The sequence below is a fragment of the Lagopus leucura genome, unplaced genomic scaffold (assembly GCF_019238085.1).
Source record: "Lagopus leucura isolate 7727_CA_CO unplaced genomic scaffold, USGS_WTPT01 Super-Scaffold_73, whole genome shotgun sequence".
Taxonomy (NCBI): Eukaryota; Metazoa; Chordata; class Aves; order Galliformes; family Phasianidae; genus Lagopus; species Lagopus leucura.
The window spans coordinates 82,688,955-82,708,030 of record NW_024962252.1 but is presented as its reverse complement, the minus strand read 5'-3'; the positions used below and the strand labels follow the sequence as shown (position 1 = coordinate 82,708,030).

Here is a 19,076-nt window from a genome sequence, read left to right as displayed (position 1 = left end):
GACTTTGCAGATAAAGGCATTCAGCAACAGAGTAGACCAGAATGGTTTTGTGTGTGGGCAGAAACCCCACTGTTCTGGTTTCTGAAACTGCTCTGAGTGAAGCCCTCTGAAACTGTTTTACTATTTCAAAAGAAGGCTATCTTGCAGAATTAATATTTTTTTTCAATCAGAAAATAGATAAATATTTTGCCAGTTAAATGATTTTTGTTTCTAAATAGTGCCCGTGCAAGTCAGTTAATGTGGATAGACATGACAAAACATCAACGCTGGAATCACCAGGCCATTGATTTTCCATGACTGGATCTCAGTGAAAATCCACCGCTTCCAGTTTGCCATTGCCAAAGCTCAGATGCACAAAGCAGCCATCTCTGAAACCATGAGGATGCCACTGCCATTTTCAGCACCCAGGGTGTCAGTAGAAAGCCCACTGGGGTAACCTGACATAGAATTTGCATTGCTTTACCTTCTATACCTTCAACTTTTCATTTTAAAATGCTTTGAAATACCAGAAAGCAAGACATCCAAGATGTGGAGTATTCAGTCCTACTGAGGAAGAAGAAAAGAATAAGGGAAAGGGAAGGGGAAGAGAGTTGAATTTTCCTTTCAGTTTGAGGAAAAATGCTTCTTCAGTGTTCATACATTACATACAACTTGGCAACTCTAAGTACTGGCAAGTGCTTTCATTAGTTTAGAAAGAAACATATCAGATTAAGCCCCATATGGAAACCAGCCCTTATACTGATTTTGGAATTCATGCAATACAGATATTCCTTTAACTTACATACCCTAGTGTGCTGCATTATGAAGCCTACTGAATACATTTTGAGTACTGTTTCATTTTAGAGAACTAAGAATTTTCATCATAAATCCTTGTACCTGCAAGTGGGAACATGCACTTCTGTGAGGACATCATATGGTAAAGTGCTGGATCAATATAATTTTATAGAAACATTCATATTTTATTACAGTTCAGCATACTGTGTGAATGCCCTAGACAGAGCAAAGCACCTGTTTAGGCAGTCTAAGATGACCCATTTTTATATAGATGTAAAAATTTTTCAGAACTTTATATCATCTCCATAAAGTTTTGAAGCCAAACAACATCAATGCCTTCTCTATGAAAGGCGAGCTCATCAAAGCAATCAAAGATCCATTAAAGCTATGCATTTCCTAACTGCAGTATACTACAACTACAGAATTAAAGGAAAAAAGAAACAGCTTAACCCAAAATTGCTCTGTTGGGTTAGTCCTGACAAAACATAACAGATGGCTACAAAAGACAATTAGCCATTATTATGTCTTTGATTTCAGCCAACAGCTAATTAGGAAAAGAATGTAGAGTCAGGGCAAGCAGGCAAGCGATGCTTTCTCTTCACACAGCTTCTGACTAGCACCTTTAGGAACTCTGAGTGGGAGGCTGCATGGTATTAAGATTGTTCGGGGTGGATCTTTTCACCACAAATTTCACTACTTTTGGAGTCTTCTACATGCATTTTGGGAGCCAAGACACATTGTGACAATGAGTTCAGCACTTGCTGCTGGATTGTTTAAAAAATAAGCACTTCCTCTTCGAGATTATTATGTGCTTTGTCATAAACTGTATAAAGATCTTATGAGAAACACTGAATTGAGATTTCTTATTTGTCTAATCAGAGAAATTTACTATCTTATAGACCCATCACCTACCTCTTCTCCAAGTTAAAAACCATTTCTTATTAAACAAACTATTTACCTATTTAAATAAGCTCACTGAATCTTCTATATCAGTATTTCTCTATTGCCAGTATTTCTCATCAACCTTCTCTGTACCTTACTGATGCAACTTATGCACAGTTTTAAAAACAGTTTTAGTGTGGAATGGCCACATGATACCTTCTTCATCATCTGGTTGTTAAGTTTCCAAACACACACTATTAAGCCTTCTGCTCTGTGGGTCCTGTGTTTGGGAGAAGCCAGCCTTAAACATTAACAAAGCTACTTCATTACATTTCTTCACAGTCATCCATAAGTCATCCTCACTAACAAGGATGAAGGGCTTGAAAACAACAAGGTCACAGGTTTACTGTGATCAATAACACTATCTCATAAAGTCTTTGGACTGGACGCCATCCGTCCTTCTTAGTTTGATCAGTTCCTGTGAACAGGTCCTCATCTAAGACTATTCTTAAGCATAACGTTAAAGAAAATACCTTTACCTGTGTGCATGTCGGGGCACAATTTGCAGGGCAGCATCTTCTTTTTGACTACATAACATAGCTGGCACAAACATAGCTGGACTATTGGAGCATTTCCTTAGCCTGGAATAAAAACTAAGCTTCATACAGTTGTTTTCTGTTGAATTCACTAAGGGCCAGGATCTCATTCTCCATACTTAAAAAGCATCCTATTACAGTCAGTACTGCTAGATCCACTTTTCTCTGTTACTTTATTCTTGATCTCCAGTTTTCTCTCCTTACGGTTGCCTTACTGCTAGAGCAAACACAACCATTTCATTTGTCACAAATTTGGCATGACTTTCCTCCCTTTATAACTTTTTTTTCTGTCATTTGAACTCTTTGGAATATCCTAACATATACAGCAGCATAAGTAACTCTTTGCTTTCAATCTTGAAACAGCCAGAACAGTCAGAATCATGAAAACTGTATAATCTTTACATTTATATCAGGTTGTAGCCAACAAACACTTCATGATCTTAAGATGGGAATTTCTTCTTTTCAGCAATACAATTCAGTAACAGCCTTAGAGGCAATTTTTCTAGTTTTTCTTATTATTATCCCCTGTGCAAACTAGGTTCTGACTTAAACCTTGGTTTTACTTCAGCACTACAGAACCACTTAGCTTTATTATAGGAACATGGACAGTTTTCATTCTTAAGCCATACAGATTCTTTCACTTGCCTTCCCTGAGTGTATTCGTTTACCAGTTGTTTTGTATGAGATGTCTGAGGACTGAGCAGAGGAGAGGTCCCCCAGCACACAGCATGCAATCAAGGTCTCTATGTGCTGTCATTTTAATAATATCATATGCTTGCCACAAAAGTATTAGTGTTTTCACCACTTGCTTTTATTTGTCGTCACAATTGTGAAATGCAGAGGTTTTTTTGACAGTAAACTGAGTATCTAAGTATCTAAACTTTAGGAACTTAATTCCCATTTTTTTTTTAAATCACATGGATCTTTAGACTCGCTTTGTACTGTATCTGAAATATAAGCATGAGGTGCATTCAGGTATTAACTCACACTACATTCAAACTACCTGGCTCTACACCCCTATCCAGGCATAAGCTTTAGTAGAACATCAGAGAGAAGAGAGGAGATGCTTGACTGCAGAGCAGATGGGCCAGGCATTCATGCTACTTTCAAAAACTGAGCCACAAAGACATATAAAGCCTGCATTCACCCTGTGCTGTTTGCTTGAAATTGGAGCACAGGGAAAATGAGAGCAACAACACTAAATTTGATTTTAATTCAATGCCAGTTTCCCATATAATTTAGAAACACTTTCTGGTAAATATATTGTGTAGTTTTGTGTTATCACATCATGATTTATTCAAGCAGAAAACTATCCATTGAGACCACACTGACCTACCCTTGCAAATTATCACATAAATTTAGGCTTTCAAAAAGGAGCTATTTGGGCAAGAGGGGAGGGAAGTAGAAGACAATTCTCCTAGGTCAGGGATTTCAACCTCTGTTCCTCTGACCCCGCAAGGAATCAATGGAGATGAGAAACAAAAGCAAGCCTGTTGGTGATGGAGCAACATCCACTAAACTGGGATCCTCAGTACAACAAATACAGAGAGGTTATAAACTGAGGACGACAGCCTCCGGTAGTCTCCTACAGAAATAAGCATATCTCAAACCAGCCACCCTAATTCTTTCTCACCTTCTCGTCCTCCATCAGGCACTGAATGCGTGTTTTTGTACCAGTCACGTCACTTTTCTAAAAAGATGTAACAAAACACTTCATAACCCTCAGCCTTTCTGTCCAAAAATTAAAATAGGTTCACTGCAAAGTATACTGCTGATAAAAGACAGAGTATGCGCTCTTCCGTTCCCCAGGTTGTCAGGAGTTGCCTTGCACTTCCTGCGAATCATTTAACAAGCAGTGTCAAAAAATCAAAAATGCCTCATAGTCTTTTGGAAACCCAGCTCTCCTCCTGGAATTCTTCCTTTTTACAAGAGCACTCCCTCTCTCTCCCGTGTACCATACACCTCATGCTGTCCAGCTACTGCTCAGATCCTTCACCTGGCATTTCACCTTTGGTTTGCAGAGGACGGAAATCCCAGTTCTTTGTTCAGAGGCACATTCGGATGCTTTTAACACTCAGCAACTTACTCTCCACTCTCTCAAAGATTGCGCTTTTGAGCCCTACTTTTTAAAAAAATGCAATGATGTTTGTATTGTAATTCTATGACTGATGTAATTTTTTTCGTTCATCTAACTTACGACTGTAATCTGCTCTGGAGTGCTCAGCATGTCAAAAAGCTCTTTACACCCTAAGTTCACAATCTTCTTAAGCTAAAGATACACAGGAAGATATTGAAAAACATTTATATTTTAAAATATGTAGAATCAACAGAATACATATATAAAATTCTGTGTGTGTACACATTTATATATACACATATGTGTATGTACACATTTTGAGATGAGGATCTTACTTTGCTTCTTGAGATTAAAGATAGGCAGAATTATTCAGACAGCTGCTCAGGAAAATTGACTTACCAGTGAGTCATAGCTGCCACCCTCTCTAAGACAAAAGCTGTCATTCAGATGCATTCAAACTAGCTAGGTTCTGGGTCCTGGAAAACTGTTCCTCTGAACTAAATATATCATTCAAGAGCCCAAACCCCAAACTACCCTGCTCAAACAGAGAAGTGATAAGGGTGGTTAAAAATCTATTTATTATTATTCCAGAAATCTGTATTGCACTTAGGCTCATGAGGGGTAAAGAGCACATGCTTTAAAAATTCCCTTAGGTTTAATGAGCATGAAGAAAATAGCTACAGAAGAGGGAACTATCCTATCAGCATGCTAAAATGGGAATGGTCCCAAGGCAACAGAAAGTTTGGCAAAAATTTCCCCAATCTGTGAACTGAGAGAATTACAGAATCATAGAATCAACGAGGTCAGAAAAGACCTCAAAGATCACCCAGTCCAACCATTCACTTACCACCAGTATTTCCCCACTAACCCATGTCCCTCGGTACAGAGAGCAGAGCTAGAGGAAGAGATCCATCTGGAAGAGCACAACAGGAACTGGAGCAATCCAGAGCAGGACATACCCACATGCTGGGGGCTCCACAGCCTACCTGTTTTCTGGTTACGAGGCCCAACCACAGCAGGTGGATATCTGTGCAGGGCAGGTCAGGGTGAGGTTAAGAACATAGGTGCCTCCAGGAGGTCTTTGATTTAAGAAATCAATAGCTTGGACAATATTTCCTGAATATTTCTCTCTGATGAGAAAGAAGCAGGCATGATGTCCTGGGGTGAATACTGACTAGCAGTATATATGAGAACTGTTGAGTCACAGCCTGAACCACTGATTGATCACCTGAGGAAAGCACTGGCTCAGCCCTGGAAGCACAGGTGAAGGCAATCCAGCTGTGTGACCAGAAGGGGTGGAAGCTGGCTGCACCTTTCTTAGACCTTATTTAAGGGCTGACTGATGCTGGGGAAGGTGCTCTGGTTGGAGATCTCTTCCTTGTGGAGTTTTTCCCCATAAGCCTTGATCTTTGAAGATGAGTGACTATTCTTTCTTTGTTTTGTCCCTTTTGCCATTTCACTCTTGTATCACCTTTCCACCACTCTAATCTTTCCAAGCGTAATGCAGGGTTAGCAGGAGAAAAAAAAAAAAGCAGCAGAATCTCTCTTCACCAGCTAGGACTATCTCTGTATTTAAATATAAGAATACATAAGATCAAGTGCTTTGAGGGACAAACTTCTTGCTGAGACCTGACATATGCTCAGAGTAACAATAAAAACTACAGCTCCTGTACCTCAAGTTTTAATTGCTTTAAAAGTCATTAATTCAATGTTGCTTAATCAATACTACTAGCAGGCAGCTCTGGGACTGGTAGCTGCAATTTGATATAAGCTTCATGTTCAAAATGCAGCAGTATGGCCTTGTACATTTAAAAAAGAAAAAAAAACTGATGCAGTGGTATTTTGGATCCTCAGCTAAAAAAAATTCACTGCAACATCAATTTATTTTATGCTAGCCTGTCAATCTTTCCAAAGCTCTAAGGCTTATGAAAGATAAGCACCTGCTTCTTTGCAGGCCAGGATCCAGACCAAGATGGGATGGTTCCTGCTCCCTTTTGGGGAGACCAAAAGCAACTGCAAAATATAGAGACAAAGAGTATTTATGGTTTGAGTTGGTATGTGCCAGACTACCTCCAAAAATTCCTGTTAAGAGACCCACAGGCTGCAGCCCACAGGACTGAGAATGTCTGTCAACATTGTGACTCAAAGAAGGAATAAAATTTCATTCAAGCTTAATAGGCTTAGCTAATAGATTTAAAATTTGTATAAATAAATGTCAGATTTAGCTGAAAACAAAATCTTTGCATATCTTTGACTTGTTATCTCTAAAAAATTATACAGGTAGCTCAAAAAGCTTCTAGTCTCTGGGAGAGAAAGAAGGATTTACATTATTTTAACAGTTTTCTACGTGATCTGAGAGGTTGTGGCTCAAGGAGCTTAGCTGGCTGAAATAAAACAACATGCTTCTGAGGATGCAGCTATATTAGTTTCCTGGGGCTAAAATGCAAGTTGTAAAAGGCCCTATGAAAAAGATATAATATCAGCTACTGGTGGAGGTGCACAGTAATGAAAAATATATTCAAGCTACTCCAAGCCACAAAAATAAAGTCACAGAAAATACATATTTTGAAGTAAAATATTTTTAACAATAAATTAATCATGTCACAAGCCATGATGACATTTTGGTGATGAATGAAACACAGCTCGCATGTCATTCATAACTGTTGGGCTTTCCTCCACAGAGATAAAGGAAAAAAAAATATTTCCTCCAGAAAGACAAAGAGAAGAGACATTTCAGTCTTATTAAGAGCCTAAAAGATGAATAGAAAGTAAAGACAGAATTCAGTACATGCAAATACAGAATGGAAGTAGTCAAGGAACACAACTGTATGGACCCTGACCCAGACAGCTTCCTTCTCATGTTAACCACAAAGCCTGTGCAGAGCTCAAAGAGATGAACTCGTGGGATAGAGGTCAATACAGCTAATTTTGGCAGCTCATTAATTCTTTTATTTCTTCTAAAAATGTAAGAACATTTTTGTGGGCATTCAATTTTCAGAGGAAGCCTCTACAAATTCCTCTACTGCTGGGACAGTTTGGTGCACAATTCTGAAAGCTTGCTTGGACTTTGAAATGAAGGCTTTCTAAAAACCACAAGCACTACAAGGAACACACTAAAAGATCATCCTGTTAATTTAGATACTATTTTTTCCACTTGTTAGGGTTTTCAGAATAAACAGATTTGATGAATGTTTCTGCTAAAAGAACCAAGAATTGGTTACTTTCTGTTATTAACTTTAGTTTCAGAGTATCTTTAATTTTTTTATTAAGTTTGAGAAGTAACTGAGATATCTAAAATAATTCACACCAGCTTCTTAGGATGCTTTAGATAATTAAAATAATTTAACTGAAATTTCCCTAATTTCCATTTTTTTATGATAATACAAAACACAATCAGATGCTTGGGGAGAAGTGAATTCATTTCATTTTGGTTTATAAAGGCCAACACTAAACCAGGTAATTGCTGAGTTATACATAATTAGCTGTTATTCACATAAAAAGCTCCTTTCTTGTTTTCCAATCAGCTTTCTCTTTGGCAGAAGGACGAATGCTCACCTCATTCCCAGGACAGCCCATGACACACAATACTAGTCACATCCTTACTTTCTAGGAAAAACATGATTTCTAGGGGGGCAACAAATTCAGAGGGGGAATGAGATGTACGAACCAGTAGGAATGGCAGTTTTACAGAGCTGCTGGATAACAACTTCAGTCCAGCTCACCTGTCCCCAGAGACCAACTCTTAGCCCCAGAGCACATCATGATCTCAGCAGGTGTACACACACACGCTGGCTGCTACGCACGGGTGCATGAACACAGCAGGAGATTCCTCCAGGTGCTTGGCAGTACTTTGTGCATCTGAGTTTGGAAATGGTTCCAACATTTTCAAAAGTTTAGTAGTAAGCTTAGCAAAGGGAACAGTCCACACACTAAAAGAGAACTGAAACCAGGATGAAATAGTTAAAGATATAAGTGCTCAACTAAGAGATTTTTTTTTTTTAAGTCTCTAATTTCTATTGTTCCTTGGATTACTCCCAGGTTTCTATCAGCTTCTGTCACAAAACCTCACTGATGAGAAAAAAACATTGTTCCAACAGATGTAAAAAATCAGATTTATTCCGTCACCTGTGCTGCATTTCAGGACCAAGCTGTGAGTGGGCATGGATAGAGACACTGAAAAAACATCCATGAAAATTGACAAGAGTTCTTAGTAGCAAAGTTTCTGGACACATCCTCTTTTACAGCCTTCTAATGTGAGATACAATACATAACCTTCAACAAACCAACACTTCCTTATCAGTTAATAAGTGAGACCCTCCCAAGACCTTCCAGCTGAGATTTGAAAAGCCCACATTTAACACAGAGCTTGCTGATCAGTTGATGAGAATCAGACTCACCCAGGCAATGTTTGTGTGTCCACAAGATTAAATCATGGGATATTTCTTTAGGTGTAGATTATACGTACAGCATCTCTTAACACTGTGCACTACAGCACACAGTGATCCACTTAGTATTGTTGTTAATATTGGCTTCAGGCCTCAGCAAAAGGCACTGAAATTGTCTAAAAAAAATGGTCTCTAGTGTGAGTAGATATCCTCAACTTGGCTTGTGCACATTTTAAGGTCAGTACTAAATGGAAGTGTTCACGAAATTAAAAAAAGAAAAAAAAAAGAAAAAAAAAGATGTTTTGGAAATCAGGTCTCAGGGTCACACATTGCTGTTGTTCATTTCAGGTGTATTCATTACAGTGAGGCAGCAAGGAAGTGAAGCAGTTTGCAATGAAAGAGGTTTGCAGCACGGGACCGTGGAAATCAGGAGAGGTCATGAAGACCACCTCTTTGCCAACAGATGCTGACTGGGCTGACCTCCCAACAGTTAAAAGGAAATTTCAAGTGACTTTGTGAGGTGGTTGAAGTTGCTTGCCCACTAATTGCAGAACACTATTTTGTTCTCTTTGCATGTTTCTCTGGGCTGCGTAGAAGCTCTCCATTGACCCGTTTCATAGGTATATCAATAATAAGAAAGTATAATTCCTATTGAGTACACTTAGAGTAGCCACACAATTAGTGTGAAAATACATAGTTTCAAGAAATCAAAACCCAAGCAGTAAAGCTCTGTGTGCTGGGATATATGCAATAATATATATTGCCAAGGCAGGAAGGATTTGGGTGACCAGTTAAAAAAAAATAATACCCACAAGGATGGAGAATGCAGAAAGTGAAAACTCCCTGTCCTCCATATATTTCTAAAAGCTCACAACTTTATGTGCTGTAATCAGCTCTGGGGCAAAGGGAAGATTTTAGCAAAGATGATGGAAAGGAAATGGCCCTGGTGTGCTAGTGAATTGGATTTTCATCCCACCTGCACAAATGTTTTTGGCTGAATTTGCTCTCTCAAAGTAGTTTTCCTAACTTGCTCGCCTGGCTAAGCCACCACAGACCACACTGTCCCTTTGGAGTCTTGGGATGCTCAAATGGGTTCAGTGGCAGATCCAAAATTGTGAGGACTGAAAAAGCCTTGTATGATAAGCACCTTGAGCAATGACTAGCATAAACTAGTTCCTGAATTCCCAGAATGTTAAGTTTGAAAGGAAAAGTTTATAATGAATTTCATTATAGCTTGACTTAAGGTAAATACTTGATTAAAGACATTATAACCTGTAGATTTGTAGTTTTCTTCACATACATTAAGCATTCCAGCTTCCTACTACAGTAGCACCTATTCACTTTCAGATTTGTATCTTTCAGTGATTCCTTAGATATAATTTATTTTTCTTCACACATATTATTTATTTTTAATCATCCAGACATCCAATGTAAACTGCATTATCCTATACTAACATTCAGATATTAGCCCTGGGAAATAGAATGTTTTCCACCAATTCAGTTTTTTGCGACAAAGTGAGAAGTAATTTGACCCCCATGGTCATGGTAGCTGCCTTGGCTGGGAAAAATTGATTTGAGATGCTGCTTTAGCACAGATTTCCTATTTTGTTTTTGGTAAGCCAAACACCAGCGCCTTCCTACCTCCATGCCCTGGTCTTTATAGTGCTGAGGAGGGGGTCTGATCAGCAGAATGGAGCAAAAATTAAACTTTATATTTACCCATCAGTAAGCAGGAGCGAGTTCTTCCCAAAAAAACCTCCTTGCGTTCACATGTGGGAGGCTGTGTCCCCCACTGAGCCTCAAAGGCTTCTGTCTTTCCTGGCCACACAAAGATCACTAGCAAAGAAGGAAACTAATTCTGTTATGGAATCTGTGCACTGATAACCATGCCAAAACTCACATTGATTTTACAGATAACATCAAATGGACTTTGAATGCTGATGAAGTGGTTTTCTACTACCAATCTGTGCTGCTGGGTAAGGAATTATTAACGCTAAAATATCTAAGTACTCAAGAGCAAATTTCAACATTTTTTTGCCTTAAGGACCATCTCGTAGATGATGTAAGATAATATTGCTTCAATATTTCTATTTTTATCTCCACCAGTGCTGGATCTGACCTAAAAATTTCATATGGGATATTTACGCTAGCTACAAGACATTATTTTTAATCAGAAAGTGTGTGTATATCTCTTTGTAAGATTAGCTCACATTCTGCTGGTAAAACCACTGAAATGCATTTTTCACACAGCACTGAAAGCGTTCATACCAATAGCACCTCCTCAGGCATGCCCAGTCAGGGCACACGGAGATAGGAATTGCTGGATCGTCATTTAAAGGGTGCCACTTTTGGAAAAATCTATATTCAAGGCAGATTGGTCTATGTGGCTAAACTCAAATTCTAAACACCCCACCAGATCTGATGTTAAAATCCACCTCTGGAAGGCCATGCTGCACAGGCCACTGCCATGTTCTGCAGCACCTGAGTGACCCCCCATTCTCATCTCCCTCTTCCCATCTCCCCAGACAGCTCCCAGTGAACAAAGGGAGTGATCCTGGCCATCCTTTGGCTGTTCAGTCCATCTTCCCACTGCCAGAATTTTTGGCCACCCCTCCCTAATCCCTGCAGCGCCACTGGACAGCCATCAGAATACGGACACCTGGGATTTAAGTGGGAAAGGGCCTCACGAGGCTCTTGATCCAGTTCTGCACTACTGAAAGTAACTATTTTCTATTATTCTGAGCCAGGTGACCTGCAAGTGTAAAGTTCTGTTAGTAGAAACACATTGATTTACATCAGTTGGGTATGTGCCTTTAAAAAGTGCAGAAAATTGAGATTTAAGATCAAAACAGCAAGCGCATAGTGCTTTCCTGTACTTAAAACTGAATCAATAAAAAGAAACATACAGCTAGAGAAAAGCTAGCTTGATACAATCACAGTAAATTAGAACTCGTTTAAGGCAATGGATGGTGTATTTTCTTCTTCAGAATTGGGCTTCTCAAATATTGACACATCTAGTAAGGCATGAATCAACTCCTTTGTGAACTATTAATTATATATATTGCTGATTAATAATCATTTAATTGCCATAATGGGAGGCTTCAATGAAAAGGCTGTCTACCAAATGCACGGGACCTAAAAATAGCAGTAGCTTTTCCACCATGAGGCTTTGCATGAAAACGCTATTGCTCAACTCCAGGTCTCACCACTTGTTACTCTGCTTGGCCAACATGGAGCTTGGCTAAGAGTTTTCCCCCTGCACCACTGCAGTGCTGCCATATATCACTCCTCTAAGGCACAGTGACAAGGATTTTGTAAGGATTACCTGAATCAGTTCATCAAGCTCTGTCGCATTCACACAGGAATGCTGAGATACGAATGTCTGCTTCTGAATCACAATGGTGGCTCTCTGGGAGGTTTCATGAGGCTGCTCCAGGGCTTTAAACACTGTTGCTCCTATTATTAAATACACGACTACCACCAGAAAAATTGTTGAGACTGTCTTCCATTTCATAACATTGATAGCTGAATCACTTTCCTCCCGTGAAGAGAGCACGGTAGGCTTGGTAGAAAATGATAATCTCGGTTTGGAGTTCTGAGTGGCCGATTTGGGATCCAGCAAGTCAGGTGCCGCCACTAACAAAACAGAAAAAAAAGAAAGTTAATTTTTACGGGGCTGGTCAGATTACGTTCACTGAGCTCCCTTTTCACTAACAGATTGCAGAGATTCTGCTCCTTCCAACTACAATTCTTACAGAGTTGAATCTTTCAATTGAACCCCAAACTGTGTGTTACAACTCTGTTGCTCAGAGTAGTATTATCCATTTACACTTGTGCACATTTGCAACGTGTTCTGTGTCTACATCCCCTTACTGCACTCAATTGCTTGCAAAATGCAAGATTCCCCCTACGCTGTTGCACCTCTTTAAATTCATGTGAGGTGGCATTTTACTGCAGAGATTCTTTACATCCTCTGCTGCCTTAAGCACTGCTAAGCAGCTTTCCGGCTGCATTTCCTCAGCATTACAGAAGTAGCATAAAAACACAAATCCTTCTTTCTTGTGCCTATTCTGTCCTGTGCTCCAACAAGAGCCCTCTTGTAGCAGTTGCACGATTACTTTGCAACTCCCCAGACATGACCATAAAAACGAGACGCTGTTCCTCATACCGGCCATAGAGTGTTAATTGCATATTGATTAAACTGTTCAGAAAATACCAGTAAGACACACGTGTACTTACAGGAAAAGTCAACCATTTGTTAAAGTGTGTATTTTTATTTACAGTTACAAAAACCCACAGGGTTAGGAAAAGAGCAGCTGAGTGTGTTATCAAGTACCTCTATAACTCATGTGACTACCAGCAACTACACGGGAACTAAAAAAATCCGCCACATCAAGCGCAGGTTAAAGTCTCCCGTGCGATGATGGCCACGGCAGCTGACTGCAGAAGCTATATTTAAATTATTCGGAATTACATTTCAAATGGCCGCAACACTGCTCTCCACAGTCAGTGGGAAGAGTCCAGCCGTAAAGCCAGAAGGAGATGTTGCGGGGTTGGGACCTGACTGGCACGAAGGGGCACCCCTGGGCAGGGAATGGGGCGCGGGTGAGCAAGGTAGCCCCCCGCCCAGGCCAAGGCGACCCCGGGCACCATACAGCCTGCCCACACCCGAGCGGACGGCTCACCCTGACCCCGCTCACAGACGAAGGCTGCGCGCCCCGCACACCGCTGCCCACCCCCGGGGGCTGGGCGTACCCCACCGACACCCCCAACCTCACCCATCCGGGGATGGGCACGGCATCCCCGCGCCCCACGCCTTGCCGTGGGGCCGGGCACCGGCAGGAGGAAAGGACACCGGCGCTGTCCCCCGGCGACCCCCGAGCCCACGGGGCCGGTGCCGACGCCGTTCCCTCCCGGCCGGCCCCGCCGCGGCGAACAAAGGAGCGGGCACCGGGCACCGCCGCCGTCCCCGTCGCCCGCTCCTCGCGGCCGGTGCTGGGCGCCCGGGGAGCCGCCGCGGCCGGGGATGCTCCGCGGGGCGGGGGCGAAGCGCGGCGAGGGACCGGGAGCGGGGAGGGCAGGAGGGGAGGGCAGCCAGGCAAGGTACAAAGCGCATGCAGCATCCGCAGGGCTGGGAGCGGGGAGGCACGCCATTGTGCTCGTACTCACTTCTTATTTACCGACCCGGTGCCCTCTCCTCGCTCCACGGGCAGGCATTTTTTCAGGGCTCGGGGAGCTACAGTTAGCGCAAATTACAAAGGAAGGAGGAGAAGGAGAGGAGGGAGAGGAGGAGGCTGGCGGCTGGCTCGACAGCGGCAGGGGCGGGCGGGCTGGCGGCGCGGCTCCCGCGGGCTCCCCCCGGCCCCGGGGCGTGCTAGGTGCCTCACGCCGCGCATCGCGCATCGCACATACCGGCGTGAACGTGTGTGTGTGCGTGTGTGTGCATGCGTGTGAGCGCGTGTATGTGCATGCGCGTGTGTCCGTGCGTGCCCGCGTGCGCGCGTGTCTGTGTGCCCGGGGGCGTGCGGAGCGGCCCGAGCCCTTTTGTGGGGCTGTTTCCCCCCCCCCCCCCCCCCCCCCACCCCCCCACACCCACACCCCGCCGCAGGCAGGGCGGACGACGCAGGGGCGGTGGAGGGGGACCCGCGGAGCTTTCGCGGGGGAGGGCGGCGGGGCACCCGGCGGAGGAGCGGCACCCCCGGCGCCCCTCCGCCAAGTCCTGAGCCCTGCTGGGCCGGGCCGGTCATCGGGCTCTGCGGGATGTGACGGGGGAACAGAGGACGGCAGCCGTCCCCCCACCCGCTTCCATTTTAGCCCGATGGATGCATCGGAACTGCTGCTAGAGCCGCGGGCTACAGTACCGAGATACCTAAATTGTCCTCGGTTTTGGCCACAAGCTAAATCTCCGCTTCCCAGTCATCTGTGGCTATGCCACACTGAGGTGATGAACTTACCTAAAAGGCAGGAGAGCGTTTTCCAGGAGGACCCAAAACCTGCCTCTAAGCACGGCTCTCTAAAAAGTCAGCTCACACAGGTACAAAAATTAGTCACGGTAACAAATGGGTATAGGTCGCAAGATCTAACGCCAGAGGTTGTGTCTGCAAAATAGCCAAAGGCATTCTTTGGGTGCTTAATGGGATATAATCCTGCTCAAATCAGCAGCTCCATCAGCAAATGCTTCTAAAAGCCACTTATTTTAACACGTCTCCATATAAATGTGACATAATATAAATGAGTGCAATGCTGAGTTCCTCGGGACTCCCATTTTAGCAGTATCAATCACACCAGCCCTCTTGGCCTGCCCACAGCTCTGTGTTTGTGTCTCAGCCAGAGTCCTCATCTCTTGCTCCCTGTCCCACCAGCACAGCCAGAAGAGCATGCATTGAGTAACAGGGTGCTGGGCCCAGCCCAGGAAATCTCACTGCAAGCAGTCCCTCTGTCACAGGGAGGACTTCAGTCATGTAAGTCCCAATCCTCAAACAACAGAAGATAAGCAAAACACCTGCTCCTACACCCTAATGCTCATTCACTCAAGAAAGCACCAGAAGCCAGCCCTCTGAATCTTGCAGATTCAAGCTGGAACTCTTTTTATGCAGAAAGGATCATCATCTTCCACCCTTCTTGCAAAATGATGTCTCAGCCACAAGTGTATGTAAACACTCTGGTCCTAGCTCACGGAAAAGAATTGTTCCATACGATTTCTTCTAGCATCCTATGGGAACACAGGCATGAGCCTTTTCCTGCACACTGAGCTGAGTCTGTGTAAGATATTGTGGAAAATACTACTACATGCCTTTCTTTAGCAATCTAAATATTTGGAATACAATTTTGTTTTTCCTTGAGTGGAGGAATTATTATTAAATGTTGAGAAAGGCTCAGACTTACTGCTTACAACTGGAAAGCAGTGGGAAGCCTCCCAACAGCTTTGGCAGAGTTGAGTCAGGCTTCAATAAAGGCATACAACCAGACGGGTGGGAGCCATTTTGAGCAGCAGAAGAGATCTACTCCAGGAAGAACTGTGTTGGTGCCCTGCCTTTAACAGATGAAAGCTGGCCTGTGAAAGTAATTATTGCAATTAATTACCTAGGAAACATCTCAAATATCTACTTTGAACAGGCTGGTATTTTCTACCTCTCATGATCGCAGCCACAGGCCTCAGCTGGAGCTCACTGATTGCTTAGAGTGGATTTAGAATCACAGAATCATTAAGAAAATGATTGGAAAAGACCACTGAGATCATCTAGCCCAACCCTAATCCATGCCCACTAACCTACATCCTTCAAAGCCACATCTAAACATTTCCTGAACACCTCCAGGGATGGTGACTCCACCACCTCCCTGGGCAGCCTGTGCCAGTGCCTCACCTCTCTTTCTGAGAAGAAATGTTTCCTAATATCCAACCTGAACCTCCTCTGGAGCAACTTGAGACCATGCCCTCTCATCCTATCGCTGCTATCTGAGAGAAGAGGCTGATACCCACCTCACCAGCACCTCCTTTCACAGACTTGTGGAGAGTGATAAGGTCTCTCCCGAGCCTCCTCTTCTCCAGACTAAACAATCCCAGTTCCCTGAGGCTCTTCCCATAAGAACTGTATTTCAGGTTTCAGATCCTTTACCAGCCTTATTGCCCTTCACTGTACGTGCTCCAGGGCCTCAATGTCTTTCTTGAACGGAGGTGCCCAAAACAAAACTTAGGCTTTGTATTCTCACTTCTACCAGTGATACAACCGCTCCACATATGGTACCTCTAATGACAGGTAATTTCCAATACAGCAAGAAAAACAGCATTTCTTTCTGTGGTGTAGAACAAAAGCTATGTTATGTGGCAAATCCTGTGTTCTTAATGCCTTATATAGCACCAGTATTTAATCCATAGAGTCACACCGTCTGATATTTTATTGTAATGTACACCACATGTTGTTTGAATATTGTGGTGACCATTCTGACCTCAAATTTGGAACTGACATTCAAACAGTTTGAAGTGTCAGACCTGTAATAGTCCTGAACTTTTCTAAACAAACACACTCAAGTTCAGTGTATTACTGACAAAGCATACCACCAACTAACATAGGCAAGGTTAAGTAATAAAAGGGGTTACAACACAGAGCTCCAACATTGCAAGCAAATGCTGCTGTGCCAAAGAGATTCAAATGAACAAACTGAAAGAAAAAATCTTAAATGCTTACAAGACCAAGGTTCATCTATTTCATGCTAATGTGAGAGGTTCACAAAGTACAGGACTATCAGAAGCCATCTAAAAATCTGTTGTCATGAGCTTGGGATGGCCACATGACCCACAAAGAGTGGCTATAGGAAGCTGCTCAGTGCTTTGAAATATTAAAAGCAGGCACAGCAGAGGGGAGCAAGCATAGGAAATTGCTGTGACTCGATAAACACAGCAATTGCATATTCATACATGTAACAGCTGTAGATGACCTAAGATTTGATAGAACAAGAGCACACTTATAAGAAAGTAGTTATTCTGAAAGAATATCTCCCTAGAAATTTAAAAAAAAAAAAAAGGCCATGTAGAAAATACCTTTATCTGTTGTTATTTTCTGCTGTTTTCAGCTCAGGAGCCAACCCCTCCCTTCAAGGCCAGGAAAAGCATTTTATGCCAAAGCACGAGGTTTCTCCAGAGCCCAGCTGCTGGGTTCACCAAATTCTGTTCTCCTCCAGTCAGCTGCAAAAGAGGAGGCATCCCAGCTTCCAGTCTTTATTTAATTGCCAAGGATTTCTGCATCCCCAAGAAACTGTTTTGGCACAGCTTACAATGAAGGCATTTCCCTCATGCTTACTTGCAACACAAGGCCATCTCTAGGTTTCTCTGCAGAAACACAGGTTTCCCTACCTGCTATACCCGGAGGGAAGTGTGGAGAAGGCTCAGAGAGGGCCTGGGTATGTTTGGGCACACAGGTGGTAATTCAGACTTTCTGTTCCTCCCGTACCTGCTGCACAGAAGGCGGACTACACCACTTCTCACCTGTCTGGAAAATACCTGTATTCAGCTTTGCTATATGTGCTCAGGCATGCAAGTACCTCACTAACCTCAGCAGGCAATTGCTGCTCTTCAGATGTGCACATATTTGTGTTGCCAGAGTGAGAGCCACTGATTGAGCAATGCATCGCTAGGGGCTTCAGGCCTTAATAAGGGTTTGGGGCCTTGTTGTGAGCACACCATCTTGTCCTAGAAAGGAAAGGGCACTTCCTCTGCTAGGAGAACAGAAACCTCTGCCTCTTCTCCAAACAGGTCAAGTCACAGACCCAGATTGAGGGTAAACTTTCACTTGTGCTATTTTACTGCAAGAAAGCCCAGAAGAAATATTTACTGAGTTAATTTTCAGACTTCTTTTACTTATTCAGCAGGACTTAAAGTGACTCATCTCTTGACTTCTTCAGAGACACTAAAAGATCTCTGACAGTTCTTTATGGATAATTATGACATTAGGGCCATGCCATGTTACTGTATTCTGCCATTAAACCATTAGTTACATCCTGCCATGAGAATTTATGCTGAATGGGGAAATAATCACAGAATCATTAAGGTTGGAAAAGACCTCCAAGATCATCCAGCCCAACTATCCATCTACCACCAATATACCCCACTAAACCATGTTCCTTAGTAAGTGCAACATCTGAATGTTTCTTGAACACCTCCATGGTCGCTCCAGTGCCTTACTGCTCTTCTGGAGAATAAATTTTTCCTAATGTCCAACCTGAATCTCCTCTGGTTCAACTTGAGGCTGTTTCCTCTCATCCTATGTCTAGTTAAACAGAAGAAGGGGCACAAAACTGAATATAGTACTGCAGCTGAGGCCTCACCAGTGCTGAGTACAGAGGGATGACTGCTTCCCTGCTCCTACCAGCTATTTCTATTCACACTATTTCTGATACAAGCCAGGATGCCATTGGCTTTCTTGGCCACCTGGGCACACTGCTGGCTCATGTTCAGCTGAGCATCGACCAATATCTCCAAGACCATTTCTTCCACACAGTCTTCCAGATGCTCTGACCCAAGCCTGTAGTGTTGCCTGGCTTGCTGTGGCCAAAGTGCAGGACTCAGCACTTGGTCTTACTGAATTTCATTGCACTGGCCTCACCTCAGCAATCCAACCTTTCCAGATCCTTCTGTAGGGCCTTTCTACCTCCAGGCACGTTGAGACTTCCTCCTAATTTGGTGTCATCTACAAACTTACTGAGGGCGCACTCAATCCCCTTGCCTGAGTCATCAATAAAGATACAGAACAGGACAAGTCCCAATACCACCCCTGGGGAACACCACTCACAACTGTCACCAGCTGGATTCAATTCCATTCACTACCACTCTCAAGTCAGTTCTCCAGCCAGCAAAGAGCAGACCTG

At 43.0% G+C, this 19,076-nt stretch overlaps 1 protein-coding gene across 3 annotated transcripts in view; it reads right to left on the bottom strand.

The window, feature by feature from the left end:
- The window catches only part of KCNK2 (potassium two pore domain channel subfamily K member 2), a 122,088-nt gene that overhangs the window by 60,130 nt on the left and 42,882 nt on the right, over positions 1 to 19,076 (bottom strand). The window contains exons 1-2 of one of the 3 annotated variants that reach the window (XM_042884696.1): positions 15,600 to 15,636; positions 12,040 to 12,350 (exon numbers count right to left, since the gene is read on the bottom strand). In XM_042884696.1, coding sequence (XP_042740630.1) covers positions 12,040 to 12,350; position 15,600 — 312 coding nt within the window. In that variant the 5' untranslated portion in view covers positions 15,601 to 15,636. Of the gene's footprint in view, positions 1 to 12,039; positions 12,351 to 13,883; positions 13,917 to 15,599; positions 15,637 to 19,076 lie in introns of those variants that run through there. The other 2 variants (XM_042884703.1, XM_042884691.1) reach the window with 2 other exon arrangements.